At 37.8% G+C, this 17,321-nt stretch overlaps 1 protein-coding gene across 1 annotated transcript in view; it reads left to right on the top strand.

Annotated features, from left to right (window-relative positions):
• The window catches only part of ZPBP (zona pellucida binding protein), a 102,458-nt gene that overhangs the window by 23,606 nt on the left and 61,531 nt on the right, over window positions 1-17,321 (top strand). The window contains exon 5 of the mRNA XM_030871344.2: window positions 15,968-16,186. Within this exon, the coding sequence (XP_030727204.1) occupies window positions 15,968-16,186 (219 nt within the window). The remainder of the gene's footprint in view (window positions 1-15,967; window positions 16,187-17,321) is intronic.

Below are 17,321 nucleotides of genomic sequence, written 5' to 3' on the forward strand. Positions count from 1 at the left end.
ATTCTTTGTGAGACTGTCATGTCATATGCACATAGGGACAGTTTTGTTTCTTTCTTTTCAATCGTATGCCTCTTATTTTTCTTTTTTTATTGGGGACACTAGGGCTTCTGGTACTCTGTTGAATAAGAATGGTGAGAGCAGATATCCTTGCCTTCTTTGTAATATTAGGGGGACTCATCAAGTCTTTTACTATTAAATGTGGTGTTAGATTGGATTTTACATAGATGCCTTTTATTAGGTTGAGGAAGTTTCCTTCCATTCCAAGTTTGTTGATTTTTAATTTTTTATTGTGAAAGGATGTTGGATTTTGTCAAGTGTTTCTCCTGCATTAATTGAGATAATTATGTATTTTTTATTTTCTGTTTTATTGATATGGTATATTGCATTCATTGATTTTCAAGTGTTGAACCAAGCTTGGTTCCTGGGATAAAATCCCACTTGGTCATGATGTATAATGCTTTCAGTATACTGATAGATTCATTTTGCTGGAATGTTATTGAGAATTTTTGTATCTATATTCATATGAGATATTGGTCTGTAGTTCTGTTTTCTTGTGATATCATTTTTACCTGGGTTTGCTTTCATGATAATACTGAGTATGACTTGTAAATATTTTCTTTCTCTTCTGACTTTGGAAGAGTTCATTAAGAATTGTTAATATTTCTTTAAATGTTTGGTAGAATTCATGAGTGAAAACATCTGAGCTTGGGTTTTTCTTCCTGGGTAGTTGTTTTTTCTGATTACTAATTTAATCTCTTTGCTTGGTATAGCTCTATTCATATAATCTGTTTTTTCTTGAGTCAGTTTCAGTAGTGTATGTCTTTTAGAGATTTTTCTATTTCATCTAAGTTATCTAATTTATTGGCATACAGGTTTTTATAGTATCCCTTTGTAATTCTTTTTATTTCTGTAAGGTCAATACTGCCTCCTTTTTTATTGATGATTTGTTAATTTGAGTCCTCTCTTTTTTTCTTGGTCACTCTAGCTAAAGATTTATAAAGTTTGTAAGTTTGTTGATATCTTCAAATAACTATGTTTTTGTGTCATTGATTCTATTGTTTTTCTATTTTCTATGTCATTTATCTCTGCTTTAATTTTTATCATTTCTTTCCCTCTGCTTGATTTAAGGTTAGTTTTCTCTTTCTTCCCTAGTGTCATAAGGTAAAAGTTTCAATTATTGATTAGAGATCATATTATATTTTATATATATATAATTTTGTATATATAATTTCCCACAATGTACTGCTTTAGCTGCATTCCATAGGTTATGGTTTTTTTTTCAATTTATATGAAGTTTTTCTTCTAACTTCTCTTTTGATTCTTCTTTGACACATTGGTTACTTGGAATTATGTTGTTTAATTTCCACACATTTGTGAGTTTTTCAAATTTTTCTGTTACTCTAATTTTATTACATTGTGATCAGAGAAAATACTTTGTATTATTTCAGTCCTTTAAAATTTATTGTGATTTGTGGCTTAAAATAGTCTCCATCCTTGAGAATGTGCCAGAGCACTTGAGAATGTATATTCTGCTGCTGCCAGGTGGAGAGGTATGTAGATGTCTTTTAGGTATATTTGGTTTCGGCATTATTCAAGTATTCTGTTTCCTTGTTGATCTTCTGCCTAGTTGTTTCATTCATTATTGGAAGTCTCCAAGCAATATTTTGAATTGTTTTTATCATTATTTAATGATATAATCATCATATAATCAAAATAATTATTTCTTTTATCATTTCTGTCAGTTTTTACTTCATTTTGGTGCTTTGTTCTTAGGTGTGTGTATGTTTATAATTGTTCTCTCTTCCTGATAGGTTGTCTTTTTTTATTATAAAAAAATGTTACCCTTTAGCTATAGTAGCATTTTTTGTTTGTTTTAAAGTTTACTTTGCCTGATAATTGAATAGCCATTCCTATTTTCTTGTGATTGCTGTATACAGGATGTATTATTTTGCACCCCATCGCTTTCAGTCTATTTGTATCTTTGCATGTAAAATGTGTCTCATGTAGACACTAAATAGTTCATTGCTTTTTAAATCCAGTTTCATAGTCTCTGCCTTTTGATTAGATAATTTAATCCATTCACATTTAATATTATTATTTATATAAGTGGATATACTCCATCATTTTATTTTATATTTCCCTGTCTCATGTGTTCTTCTATTTCTCATTGTCTTGTGAATTAAGTGAATATTTTCTAATGTAGCATTTTAATTACTTTAATGATTTTTTACTATATATTTTTGGGTCATTTCCTTATTGATTGCTCTAGAAGTTACCACATATATCTTAACCTATCAGAATCAGCTTGACATCTTTACAAACTTAATTCTGGTGAGATAGAGAAACCTTAGTCTTATGTAGATCTATTCCTTTTCCATGCTTTTTGTGGTATTAATATTATACATATTACACCTGTAAATGTTACAAAACTAACAATACATTTTATAATTATTATTTTGTGTAACTTTATGTATTTTAGAGAAGCTGAAATTAGGAGAGCAAGTGTATATTTATAGATTTTGTTACATTAACCTTCTTGTTTATCATTTTTTATTTTCTTTAATTGTTTGCTTTTTTTCAAGTTTCCATCTGTAGTCATTTCCTTAGTCTAGTACAGCTTTGCTCCCACCCACCTCCATTGTGCTCCTACTGGAAAATATATATTTATGTTTGGTCCCAGTGATACATCATATACAAATTCTTTTATACAATTGCTTTTTAAATCAGTAAAGAGGAAAGAAAGTCGAAGAAATATGCACTTACTCTGTCTATATAATTATATGATTTACTGGAGTGCTTTGTTTTTTCTGTGTGGATTCAGATTATTGACTGAGGTTATGTTCTTTCAGTCTTGTTAAAAAACAAAATTCAAGAAAATTTGAAGATTTAGCTTTATTTAGATTTAGCTTTATTAGGTAATTCATGAATCGGGGAGCGTCCCATCTAGCAACTAGAAGGTGGCTCTGAGGGGTTGTATGCTATTAGCAAAAGAAAAGAAAGGATTATTTTTAGACTAGGCCCTCTTTTCTTGAGGGTGTGGGGAAGGGAGTGGCAGAGGTTTTGGTTTTATCATGCAGGTTGCTGCTTCTTCCTCTGGGGACCGGAGGAGGCCTGTGTGATAGATTACTTTACTGTTAGACTAGAAAATTCCAGACTGGTTGATTAGGATTACATTTGTGGGAGAGGTTGAAACTGCCATTAGATTAGATATTAAGTGTAGTTTTAGTATCTTGGGGTTTAGCACATGTGACACAATTTTGGGCCGGTGGTTTTCTTTTTAACAGTCTGAAAAACTTTTAGCTGATTCTTTATTCTGTCAGGTCAGATCTACTGTTGAGCTTCTTATTGTGTTTTTCCTTTCAGTGTTTTTCCTTTTTACCTACAGAATTTCCACTTGCTTCTTTTTTTAATAATTTTTCATAGATAGTTTCTATTTGATGTGACATTATTAAAATACCTCCCTTCATTAATCATGATTTTCTTTTGTTATTTTAACACATTTATATGAATGCTTTGAAGTCTTTAGTTTTTAATATTTATCTTTAAAAGTGACCACATCTGGTCACTCTTAAACAGGCAATTTCTGCTTCCTAGTTTTTTCCAGTGTATAGGTCATACTTTCCTGTTTCGTTGCATGTCTCATTAATTTGTTTGGAAACTGGACTTTTTAGATAATGTATTGTAGCAACTCTGGGTACTGGTCCATTTCCTTCCCCCACCCTCCAGATTTGTCATAATTTTATCCTGTTTATTTGTTTAGCAGCTGGCTAGATTATTTCAGTGAGGTTCACTCCCGCTACCACCATAGCGTGAGGCCCCCAAAGTCTGTCCTAGGAAGGTGCACTTTGGGTGTACCCATAGAGGTTTCATGTATCTGTTGTTTTCAACCATGCCCTGAGGCATAAATTCCTCTAAAACCGATCCAGTTCAGTTTGGGTTCCCCAGGTCTGTTTGAGATTTGTTCTGACCTCAGGATAGCTCCTTCCAGCTGACACCTCCTGTGTTGCTGTCTGACAAACTAGGCTGCCTACAGTTTCGCCTTCTCCCAGTTGTCTTTCCCCATATTGCCAGTGTTTTTGAAAGTGCCCTGAGGTTTGAGCTTCCCCACAGTTTATCACAAGGACGTCAGTTCCTTTGAGAAGAGATTCTGAGCTCTCTGTTCTACAGCCTGCTGCTCATCCCCGGCAGATTCTCTGAGCCACTGCTCTGGAGCTGGGGCTGGGGACGGTGGTGTGCTTCTCTGTGAGTGACACACTGCTTTAGAAACTTAGCATCTGTTGGAGGGGGTAGCAGCAGCAGCCCCGGGTCTCCACAGCATGTTTCTCCTGTGTGGACACTTCACATGACGAGCTGGACAAGGCTGATGGGCTCCCATTGTTTTCAGAATTGCTGCTGCCAGGTTAGAGCCTCCATCTCACAAAGTGGGGAGGTGGAAGGAGGGAGCCTTCACCTCTCAGCTGTACTCACCCACAACTTCCCTTTAGCACCAGGTAGCTCTGGTCTGCATGAGAAAGGCTGACCTCCTGTCCCTTCTTGGGGAGAGGGAGCCTTGTGCCCTTGTCTGCCCCAGTCTGGAGTGGAGTTGCCATCTAGCTTGGATTTCGTTGACTCCTTCATGATCTCTAAAAACCTTTCCTCTTAACTATTTATTTCTGGAATATCAATTAAACATATTTGTTAGGGCTCCTTAATTTATCATCCATATCTTTTCACTTGTCTTTCATATATACAGATCTTTAAATGTGTTTAAGGTACCATTGTCCAATTTATCAAACCTGTCTTCAGCAGTATGAAGTCTGCAAGTTTAGCTAGTCTATTCACTTTGTTTTAACTTTGGTGCCATTTTTCTATTTCAATGACTATACTTTCCATCCCCAGTATTTCCAATTGGATCTTTCTCTTTAAAATCTCCACTTGTTCTTTAGTCATATGTGCTGGTTTTTGTTCTATAATTTCCTATTCTTAATTTATTACTTTCTTTAATATTTTGAGATATATATTTCTTACTTTTATTTTTTAATTTTCATAATGTGTATGAAAACTTGTTCGTACCCATATCCCTCACAAAAATAGGTGTTATTGCTCTTTTATTTGTATAGGGGTATAAAATGTTATGCCACCGTTGTGATTGCATTTTCCTTAGTACTAGCATCTCTGAGCATCTTTTTCTGTGCTTATTATTCCTTTTGAGATTTTCTATTCATATTTTTTACCTGTTTTACTAAGTTATTGTGTTCTTGCCAACTTCTAGTAAGTTCAAATACTCTTAACTCTGAGTATAGATCAGTAGTTTTCAAATAGTAATCTATGGACTCCTTGGAGTCCCTGAGTCCCTTTCAAGGGGTCAGCAAGGTGAAAACTGTTTTTGTAATTATACAATGATATTATTTACTGTTTTAACTGTGTTGAGATTTACAGTTGAAGTGGGTAAGCTACTGTGGAACAGTCATCCACAATTACGCAAAAAAGCTGTTAAAATGTTTCTTTCTAACCAACTACATATCTCTATGAGGCAATAAACCAACACACCATATGTCATTGAATGAACAAGTAAGTATAAGACTCCAGCTGACTTCTATTAAGCAGACCTTAAAGAGCTTTTCAAAATATAAAACAATACTACTGTTCTCACTGATTCTCTTTGAAAAGTGTTATTGTACCTAAAAGTGTTTTTTTTATGTTACTGCCTGATGAGTTTCTATCATTTTAAAATGAATTAATAAACATTTAAAAAGGTTTTCAGTTTGAATTTTTTGTATCATAAATATTGGTAGATATATCCTACATAAAAGTTCTTTGGTGGTCCTTAGTGATTTTTAAGAATGTAAAGAGATCCGGAGACCAAAACGTTTGAGAACTCCTGTAGATGTTTATGTCATTTTTTTTATCATTCCCATTTTTCTAGAGCCGTATATGTCTTTTTTCTTTTAAAGTTTCTGATTTTCATATGAGGATTTTATTTTTTAAACTGTTGCAGGGATTCCCTGCAAGGACTTGCTGGACTCAGCAGAATTGTACTCAAGGCTAAGGTGAGGGACACACAGTAGGAATGGCAGGGGGAAAGTCACGGCCAGAGCCAGGTGAAATCCACGTACAGGACTGCTGTGCTATCCTTCCTGTGTGAGGTTGCATTGAGCCTCCTCCTTTCCTTAGTGGTAAAAATCCAGTAAGCCCTGTGCCGACTCAGCACCCAGGCGCTGATTGGGAGCTAGTCATGAAGGCTCCCTCTGCCTGACAACGACAGAAGTCCCAAACTCCCAGAGGTGCAGGGTTCAGTTCCTCAGGTGGGGAAACAGTTTTATCACATGGGGAGCAATGCCTGTCCGTTTAGGGAAATACTTACCAGCCAAGGGCCAATCCTGTAGGCAGCCTCCAGCCTGCTGTGTTCTCTTTTATACAACTTGTTAATAACTCATTTACAAGCGGATCCTGAGTTGCTGTGTGTAAATGTGTACTTCTCCCAGAGATAAGAAGCTGTCTTCAGAAAAGGACACTTTTGATAGAGTTTTTGAGGGCATTTTGAAGATATTGTGGCTTATATTCAGATTTCTTTCTATCAAATGTAATAGCATGATACATGCCGGATTTCTGGAAGGAAAAAGGAGTTCTTTTTTAGCCCGTGAACCAGAGGAGTGCTTGCTCTGTCTGCAGTCCTTGCTGGGAGCCTTGCTGCAGCTTCCAGGTCCATCTGATAAGGTTCACTCTTCTACATGGTTCTTGTATGTATCACATCACACAGCTTTGATGTGATAAATCATGATATAATCAATATAAATCAGTCATTTATCATATGGGAATATATGTATCAGTAAATGCATGATATTGATAGGTTTTTAAGATTTATGTCTCAATGTGACATTGTTTTTCAGTTTTCTTATTCACAGTTTCATGGACCTTTTTGGTGTGGTGACACAAACCTTTCTTCAACTTACAGAGTGTTTTCCCTGTTTGTCCCCTGATTTTCTCCTTTGTCTGCTCTGTTCTCTCCTGGAACTCCTTCACTTTGACATAGGATATCTGGGATCTCTCTTCCTTTTCTCTTCTTTTGCTCTTGTCATTTTGTTTCTAATTTTGATCTATGCTATGTGAGAATTTCATTACTTCATCTCCAAACATATTTTTAACCTTGTTTTCATTTATTACTTCAATTAATTTTTAAATTTTCAGTATTTGTATTTAAAAATTTTTTCCAGGATGCTTTTCGTATTTAGCATCACTTCTCTTCTACAATAGCTTTATAATAGTTTTATGGATATATTTTCTATCCTTACTAGTTAGAATTTTAAAAACTTATTTCTGAATGCTTCCTACATTAATTTTCTTTTATGTTATTTTCCCTTGCTTTTTCATTTTCATGCTTTTCTTTTTTTTACTATTTATTTATTTTTTGGCTGTGTTGGGTCTTCGTTTCTGTGCGAGGGCTTTCTCTAGTTGCGGCAAGCGGGGGCCACTCTTCATCACGGTGTGCGGGCCTTTCACTGTCACGGGCTCTCTTGTTGTGGGGCACAGGATCCAGATGCGCAGGCTCAGTAGTTGTGGCTCACGGGCCTAGTTGCTCTGCGGCATGTGGGATCTTCCCAGACCAGAACTCGAACCCGTGTCCCTTGCACTGGCAGGCAGATTCTCAACCACTGTGCCACCAGGGAAGCCCCTTCATGCTTTTCTTTAGTGATTTTGGAACTCCCCAGATTTGGTTAGGAGAATCTGTGGTTTTCATTCATGTTTGTAAATGAATTAGAAGCTGTCTGGTCTAAACCTAGAATACAAAGGCTTATAGTAGCTTGGTCTGTGCACTCAATTTTGGCTTAAATGAGCAGGTAGGAAAGTGAACAGTGGTGGCTATCACTTTAGTGAGAGTGGAGAGTGTCTCCTCAGCAGGCCCCTTGATTAACAAAAGTAGCAACAGAGCTCCCTGTCTCAGAAGGTAAACTTTTCTGATTTCTAGTACCGTGGATTTATCATTTTTATATTTCTTGTATCATTTCAGTGAGATTTTGAAACGGATAGAAAAAAAAAACCCTATTCTCAGGTTCAGGTGTTGCAATTGAACTCAATAAAGCTTATAGATAAGTTAGAAACATACTTTTTTTTTTTTGCCTATTGTTGGCAATTATATGACACCCTTTTCTTCTAAGATGAATATTTATTTATTTATTTATTTATTTACATCTTTATTGGAGTATAATTGCTTTACAATGTGGTGTGTTAGTTTCTGCTTTATAACAAAGCGAATCAGTTATACATATACATATGTTCCCATATCTCTTCCCTCTTGTGTCTCCCTCCCTCCCACCCTCCCTATCCCACCCCTCCAGGTGGTCACAAAGCACGGAGCTGATCTCCCTGTGCCATGCGGCTGCTTCCCACTAGCTATCTACCTTATGTTTGGTAGTGTATATATGTCCATGCCGCTCTCTCGCTTTGTCACAGCTTACCCTTCCCCCTCCCCATATCCTCAAGTCCATTCTCTAGTAGGTCTGTGTCTTTATTCCTGTCTTACCCCTACGTTCTTCATGACATTTTTTCTTAATTCCATATATATGTGTTAGCATATGGTATTTGTCTTTCTCTTTCTGACTTACTTCACTCTGTATGATATACTCTGGGTCTATCCACCTCATTACAAATAGCTCAATTTTGTTTCTTTTTATGGCTGAGTAATATTCCATTGTATATATGTGCCACATCTTCTTTATCCGTGCATCCGATGATGGACACTTAGGTTGTTTCCATCTCCGGGCTATTGTAAATAGAGCTGCAATGAACATTTTGGTACATGACTCTTTTTGAATTATGGTTTTCTCAGAGTATATGCCCAGTAGTGGGATTGCAGGGTCCTATGGTAGTTCTGTTTGTAGTTTTTTAAGGAACCTCCATACTGTTCTCCATAGTGGCTGTACCAATTCACATTCCCACCAGCAGTGCAAGAGTGTTCCCTTTTCTCCACACCCTCTCCAGCATTTATTGTTTCTAGATTTTTTTGATGATGGCCATTCTGACTGGTGTGAGATGACATCTCATTGTAGTTTTGATTTGAATTTCTCTAATGATTAATGATGTTGAGCATTCTTTCATGTGTTTGTTGGCAATCTGTATATCTTCTTTGGAGAAATGTCTGTTTAGGTCTTCGGCCCATTTTTGGATTGCGTTGTTTGTTTTTTTGTTATTGAGCTGCAAGAGCTGCTTATAAATTTTGGAGATTAATCCTTTGTCAGTTGCTTCATTTGCAAATATTTTCTCCCTTTCTGAGGGTTGTCTTTTGGTCTTATTTATGGTTTCCTTTGCTGTGCAAAAGCTTTGAAGTTTCATTAGGTCCCATTTGTTTATTTTTGTTTTTATTTCCATTTCTCTAGGAGGTGGGTCAAAAAGGATCTTGCTGTTATTTATGTCGTAGAGTGTTCTGCCTATGTTTTCCTCTAAGAGTTTGATAGTTTCTGGTCTTACATTTAGGTCTGTAATCCATTTTGAGCTTATTTTTATGTATGGTGTTAGGGAGTGATCTAATCTCATACTTTTACATGTACCTGTCCAGTTTTCCCAGCACCACTTATTGAAGAGGCTGTCCTTTCTCCACTGTACGTTCCTGCCTCCTTTATCAAAGGTAAGGTGACCATATGTGCATGGGTTTATCTCTGGGCTTTCTATCCTGTTCCATTGATCTATCTTTCTGTTTTTGTGCCAGTACTATACTGTCTTGATTACTGTAGCTTTGTAGTATAGTCTGAAGTCAGAGAGCCTGATTCCTCCAGCTCCGTTTTTTGTTCTCAAGATTGCTTTGGATATTCTGGGTCTTTTGTGTTTCCATACAAATTGTGAAATTTTTTGTTCTAGTTCCGTGAAAAATGCCAGTGGTAGTTTGATAGGGATTGCATTGAATCTGTAGATTGCTTTGGGTAGTATAGTCATTTTCACAATGTTGATTCTTCCAATCCAAGAACATGGTATATCTCTCTATCTATTTGTATCATCTTTAATTTCTTTCATCAGTGTCTTATAGTTTTCTGCATACAGATCTTTTGTCTCCTTAAGTAGGTTTATTCCTAGATATTTTATTGTTTTTGTTGCAGTGGTAAATGGGAGTGTTTCCTTAATTTTTCTTTCAGATTTTTCATCCTTAGTGTATAGGAATGCAGGAGATTTCTGTGCATTAATTTTGTATCCTGCTACTTTACCAGATACATTGATGAGCTCTAGTAGTTTTCTGGTAGCATCTTTAGGATTCTCTATGTATAGTACCATGCCTTCTGCAAACAGTGACAGCTTTACTTCTTCTTTTCTGATTTGGATTCCTTTTATTTCCTTTCTTCTCTGATTGCTGTGGCTAAAACTTCCAAAACTGTGTTGAATAATAGTGGTGAGAGCGGGCAACCTTGTGTTGTTCCTGATCTTAGAGGAAGTGGTTTCAGTTTTTCACCATGAGGACGATGTTGGCTGTGGGTTTGTCATATATGGCCTTTATTATGTTGAGGAAAGTTCCCTCTGTGCCTACTTTCTGCAGGGTTTTTGTCATAAATGGGTGTTGAATTTTGTCGAAAGCTTTCTCTGCATCTATTGAGATGATCATATGGCTTTTCTTCTTCAATTTGTTAATATGGTATATCACATTGATTAATTTGTGTATATTGAAGAATCCTTGCATTTCTGGAATAAAACCCACTTGATCATGGTGTATGATCCTTTTAGTGTGCTGTTGGATTCTGTTTGCTAGTATTTTGTTGAAGATTTTTGCATCTATGTTCATCAGTGATATTAGCCTGTAGTTTTCTTTCTTTGTGACATCCTTGTCTGGTTTTGGTATCAAAGTGATGGTGGCCTCGTAGAATGAGTTTGGGAGTATTCCTCCCTCTGCTATATTTGGGAAGAGTTTGAGAAGGATAGGTGTTAGCTCTTCTCTAAATGTTTGATAGAATTCGCCTGTGAAGCCATCTTGTCCTGGGCTTCTGTTTGTTGGAAGATTTTTAATCACAGTCTCAATTTCAGTGCTTGTGATTGGTCTGTTGATATTTTCTATTTCTTCCTGATTCAGTCTTGGCAGGTTGTGCATTTCTAAGAATTTGTCCATTTCTTCCAGGTTGTCCATTTTATTGGCATAGAGTTGCTTGTAGTAATCTCTCCTGATCTTTTGTATTTCTGCAGTGTCAGTTGTTACTTCTCCTTTTTCATTTCTAATTCTATTGGTTTGAGTCTTCTCCCTTTTTTTCTTGATGAGTCTGGCTAATGGTTTATCAATTCTGTTTATCTTCTCAAAGAACCAGCTTTTAGTTTTATTGATCTTTGCTATCATTTCCTTCATTTCCTTTTCATTTATTTCTGATCTGATTTTTATGATTTCTTTCCTTCTGCTAACGTTGGATATTTTTTGTTCTTCTTTCTCTAATTGCTTTAGGTGCAAGGTTAGGTTGTTTATTCGAGATGTGTCCTGTTTCTTAAGGTAGGATTGTAGTGCTCTAAACTTCCCTCTTAGAGCTGCTTTTGCTGCATCCCATAGGTTTTGGCTCGTCGTGTCTCCATTGTCATTTGTTTGTACGTATTTTTTGATTTCCTCTTTGATTTCTTCAGTGATCACTTCGTTATTAAGTAGTGTATTGTTTAGCCTCCATGTGTTTGTATTTTTTACAGACCTTTTCCTGTAATTGATATATAGTCTCATAGCATTGTGGTCAGAAAAGATACTTGATACAATTTCATTTTTCTGAAATTTACCAAGGCTTGATTTGTGACCCGAGATATTATCTATCCTGGAGAATGTTCCACGAACACTTGAGAAAAATGTGTATTCTGTTGTTTTTGGATGGAATGTCCTATAAATATCAATTAAGTCCATCCTGTTTAATGTATTATTTAAAGCTTGTGTTTCCTTATTTATTTTCATTTTGGATGATCTGTCCATTGGTGAAAGTAGGGTGTAAAAGTCCCCTACTATGAATGTGTTACTGTCAATTACCCCTTTTATGGCTGTTATTATTTGCCTTATGTATTGAGGTGCTCCTATGTTGGGTGCCTAAATATTTACAATTGTTATATCTTCTTCTTGGATTGATCCCTTGAACATTATGTAGTGTCCTTTGTCTCTTCTAATAGTCTTTATTTTAAAGTCTATTTTGTCTGATATGAGAATTGCTACTCCAGCTTTCTTTTGGTTTCCATTTGCATGGAATATCTTTTTCCATCCCCTTACTTTCAGTCTGTATGTGTTTCTAAGTCTGAAGTAGGTCTCTTGTAGACAGCATATATATGGGTCTTGTTTATGTATCCATTCAGCCAATTTGTGTCTTTTGGTGGGAGCATTTTGTCCATTTACATTTTAGGTAATTATCGATATGTATGTTCCTATTCCTGTTTTCTTAATTGTTTTGGGTTCGTCATTGTAGGTCGTTTCCTTCTCTTGTGTTTCTTGCCTAGAGAAGTTCCTTTAGCATTTGTTGTAAAGCTGGTTTGGTGGTGCTGCACTCTCTTAGCTTTTGCTTGTCTGTAAAGGTTGTAATTTCTCCATCAGTCTGAATGAGATCCTAGCTGGGTAGAGTCATCTTGGTTGCAGATTTTTCTCCTTCACTTTAAATATGTCCTGCCAGTCCCTTCTGGCTTGCAGAGTTTCTGCTGAAAGATCAGCTGCTAAACTTATGGGGATTCCCTTGTGTGTTATTTGTTGTTTTTCCTTTGCTTCTATTAATATGTTTTCTTTGTATTTAATTTTTGACAGTTTGATTAATATGTGTCCTGGCATATTTCTCCTTGGATTTATCCTGTATGGGTCTCTCTGTGCTTCCTGGACTTGATTAACTATTTCCTTTCCCATATTAGGGAAGTTTTCAGCTGTAGTCTCTTCAAATATTTTCTCAGTCCCTTTCTTTTTCTCTTCTTCTTCTGGAACCCCTATAATTTGAATGTTGGTGCATTTAATGTTGTCCCAGAAGTCTCTGAGACTGTCCTCAGTTCTTTTCATTCTTTTTTCTTTATTCTGCTCTGCAGTAGTTATTTCCACTATTTTATCTTCCAGGTCACTTACCCGTTCTTCTGCCTCAGTTATTCTGCTATTGATCCCATCTACAGTATTTTTCATTTCATTTATTGTGTTACTCATCGTTGTTTGTTTCATCTTTAGTTCTTCTAGGTCTTTGTTAAATGTTTCTTGCATTTTGTCTATTCTATTTCCAAGATTTTGGATCATCTTTACTATCATTATTCTGAATTCTTTTTCAGGTAGACTGCCTATTTCCTCTTCATTTGTTAGGTCTGGTGGGTTTTTATCTTGCTCCTTCATCTGCTGTGTGTTTTTTTGTCTCTCATTTTGCTTATCTTACTGTGTTTGGGGTCTCCTTTTTGCAGGCTGCAGGTTCGTAGTTCCCGTTGTTTTTGTTGTCTTTCCCCAGTGGCTAAGGTTGGTTCAGTGGGTTATATAGGCTTCCTGGTGGAGGGGAGTAGTGCCTGTGTTCTGGTGGATGAGGCTGGATCTTGTCTTTCTGCTTGGCAGGTCCACGTCTGGTGGTGTGTTTTGGGGTGTCTTTGGACTTATTATGATTTTAGGCAGCCTCTCTGCTAACGGATGGCGTTGTTTTCCTGTCTTGCCAGTTGTTTGGCATAGGGTGTCCAGCACTGTAGCTTGCTGGTCGTTGAGTGAAGCTGGGTGCTGTGTTGAGATGGAGATCTCTGGCAGATTTTTGCCATTTTATATTATGTGGAGCTGGGAGGTCTCTTGTGGACCAGTGTCCTGAAGTTGGCTCTCCCACCTCAGAGGCACAGCACTGACTCCGCAACACCAAGCACCTTTCATCCACATAGCTCAGAATAAAAGGGAGAAAAAGTAGAAAGAAAGAATTAGTAGAAGTCGTAAGAAAGAAAGAAAGAAAAAAGAAAGAAAGAAAGAAAGGAGGGAGGGAGGAAGGAAGGAAGGAGGGAAGGGAGGAAAGAAAGAAAGAAGATAGAGTAAAATAAAATAAAGTAAGATAAAATATAATAAAGTTATTAAAACAAAAAATAATTATTAAGAAAAAAAAAACGGGCAGATAGAACCCTAGGACAAATGGTGGAAGCAAAGCTATACAGACAAAATCTCACACAGAAGCATACACATACAGTCACAAAAAGAGGAAAACGGGAAAAAATCATAAATGTTGCTCTCACAGTGCACCTCCTCAATTTGGGATGATTCGTTGTGTATTCAGGTATTGCACAGATGCAGGTACATCCAGTTGATTGTGGAGCTTTAATCCACTGCTTCTGAGGCTGCTGGGAGAGATTTCCCTTTCTCTTCTTTGTTTGCACAGCTCCTGGGGTTCAGCTTTGGATTGGGCCCCGCCTCTGTGTGTAGGTCGCTGGAGGGCATCTGTTCTTCACTCAGACAGGATGGGGTTAAAGGAGCCGCTGATTCGGGGGCTCAGGCTCACTCAGGCCGGGGGGGAGGGAGGGGCACGGAGTGTGGGACGAGCCTGTGGCGTCAGAGGCCGGCGTGACGTTGCACCAGCCTGAAGCATGCTGTACATTCTCCCCGGGAAGTTGTCCCTGGATCCCGGGACCCTGGTAGTGGCGGGGTGCACAGCCTCCCTGGAAGGGAGGTGTGGATAGTGACCTGTGCTCACACACAGGCTTCTTGGTGGCAGCAGCAGCAGCCTTATTGTCTCACGCCCGTCTCTGGGGTCCGCGCTTTTAGCCGCGGCTCGCGCCCGTCTCTAGAACTCCTTTAAGCAGCGCTCTTAATCCTCTCTCCTTGCGCACCAGGAAACAAAGAGGGAAGAAAAGTCTCTTGCCTCTTCGGCAGGTCCAGACTTTTCCCCGGATTCCCTCCCGGCCAGCCGTGGCCCACTAACCCCCTGCAGGCTGTGTTCACGCCACCAACCCCAGTCCTCTCCCTGCGCTCAGACTGAAGCCCCAGCCTCTGCTCCCAGCCCCGCCCGCCCCGGCGGTGAGCAGACAAGCCTCTCGGGCTGGTGAGTGCCGGTCAGCACCGATCCTCTGTGCTGGAATCTCTCCACTTTGCCCTCCACACCCCTGTGACTGCGCTCTCCCCCGCTGCTCCGAAGCTTTCCCCCTCCGCCACCCGCAGTCTCCACCCACGAAGGGGCTTCCTAGTGTGTGGAAACCTTTCCTCCTTCACAGCTCCCTCCCACTGGTGCGGGTTCCATCCCTATTCTTTTGTCTCTGTTTTTTCTTTTTTCTTTTGCCCTACCCAGGTACGCAGGGAGTTTCTTGCCTTTTGGGAGGTCTGAGACCTTCTGCCAGCGTTCAGTAGGTGTTCTGCAGGAGTTGTTCCACGTGTAGGTGTATTTCTGGTGTATCTGTGGGGAGAAAGGTGATCTCCGCATCTTACTCTTCCGCCATCTTCCCCTCGTCCCCTAAGATGAATATTTAAACTTAGGGAAGTCTCATACCTGAGTTTGAGGCAGCATGACATGGTGGTTAAGGGCACAGACTCTGGGCTAGGCTCCTCAGCTAGAGTCTCAGTTTTGATAGCACAGGCATTAGGCATGTGACATAGTATCCCTCAATACATGCTGGATGTGAAGATTATACCAATCTTTAATAATCTTAGGAGATTTAAATGAGTTTCTATTTTTAAAGTGCCTGTAACAGCATTTGTCACTTAGTAGCTGCTAGATAAGTGCTTGTTAAATTAAAAAATATTTATATATGGCTGTATATAGAAACATATACAGTTCACCTTTGAACAACATGGGTTTGAACTGTGTGGGTCCATTATACATGGATGTTTTCAGTAGCAAATACTGCAGTACCACACGATCCACATCCACACATTGCAGAAGCCTGGATTCAGAGGAATATGGGTGAGGAGGGCTGATTATAAATTATACATGTATTTTCAACTGGGGGTGTGGTTGGTGTTCCTAACCCTAACCCCGCGTTGTTCAAGGGTCAAATGTATTCCAAATAATGATTTCTCTTGAATAGCTGAAATATATTTGAATTGCTTAAATAACCATTGCTGTATTGTTCTCTGTTTAATTTTTTGCAGCTTATCGTGAGCCACATTATTATTACCAGTTCACAGCTCGATATCATGCAGCTCCCTGCAATACTATCTATAATGTTTCTTTTGAGAAGAAACTTCTTGAGATTTTAAGCAAATTGGTTCTTGACCTTTCATGTCAAGTTTTCTTACTGAAGTCTGAATGCCATCATGTTAAAATGCAAAGAGCTGGTTTGCAAAATGAATTGTTTTTTACATTTTCAGGTAAGTATATGCAATTCTTTAAAGAAAACAAAGTTAGACTGCAAAACTAATCTTAGAGACCTGAGTTACTAGCGGCATTTTTAGAATGTAAATGCTATAGATCTGAATGTTTCATATTCTTTACTTTCACTTCTTAGATCTTATAGCCCCCAAATACATTTCTGCTGATTCATGTACTTAATGAAAAGTTTGGGTTCCCAAATAACTTAAACATTGCTATGATAATTTACTATAGAATGGAATTTAGTATGAGGAATATCTATCATGATATTTAGCTACAAAGATTTAATTTGTAAAAGCATGTAATTATATAATAAGCTAGGTTAACAGTTTAGACCAGAGGGACTGTTCTAACAACTTAGGTTGCTTTTCCTAACAATGCAGAGCAAAAGCCCAGTATATTCTGGAAAACCAAGAATTGGACTTAATATCTGAAGACTTTAGATTTATAAAGGACCCGTTTATGAATGAGCATTTAGGAATACCCATGCATGTGTTCTTAATGGGTCCCAGTAGCAAGAGGACCCCCTCCACTTTTCATCTCAAATGGTATGTTGCTGTTTCCTTTCTTTCTTCTTTACCCTCTGTCCTTGATTCCTCTACTGTCAGTGTTTGTTTACACTTACCCATTTCTCTGATATTCCCTCTCTCTTTCTTGGCCATCTAGGATTGAATGTTTAGATACAAGTGAGAGGTGCGAAGCTTTCAGAGAAAAGAATAAGAGGTGTTCAACCCCATTTTCACTATCTTTTATCTTCCTTACTTCTTTTCTCCAGAAAAAAATTTTGAGAGTTGTTCTCCAGCCCCTGAGGCAAATTATGAAAGATAGTCTGAGTCTTTCTTTAGCTCATCAAAGACCCACTGTTAGCATTCATGAGAGTTATGGGGTCTTTGTACCTGGTGTATTGAATAGGTGCTATTGATAGGCATTTAATAGTCTTGAGAAAAGCTGAAAGTGTACTTGAACCCATAAGAGGAAAGAGGTGATTTTCAATAGAAATTAGTTCACTGTGGGCTTAATTTGCATTTCTCTAATGACTCATGATGTTGAGCATCTTTTCATGTGCTTATTGACCATTCATATATTTTTTTGGAGAAAAGTCCATTCAAGTCCTTTGCCCAATTTTGATTTTTT

Source organism: Globicephala melas, chromosome 9, assembly GCF_963455315.2.
Source record: "Globicephala melas chromosome 9, mGloMel1.2, whole genome shotgun sequence".
NCBI lineage: Eukaryota > Metazoa > Chordata > Mammalia > Artiodactyla > Delphinidae > Globicephala > Globicephala melas.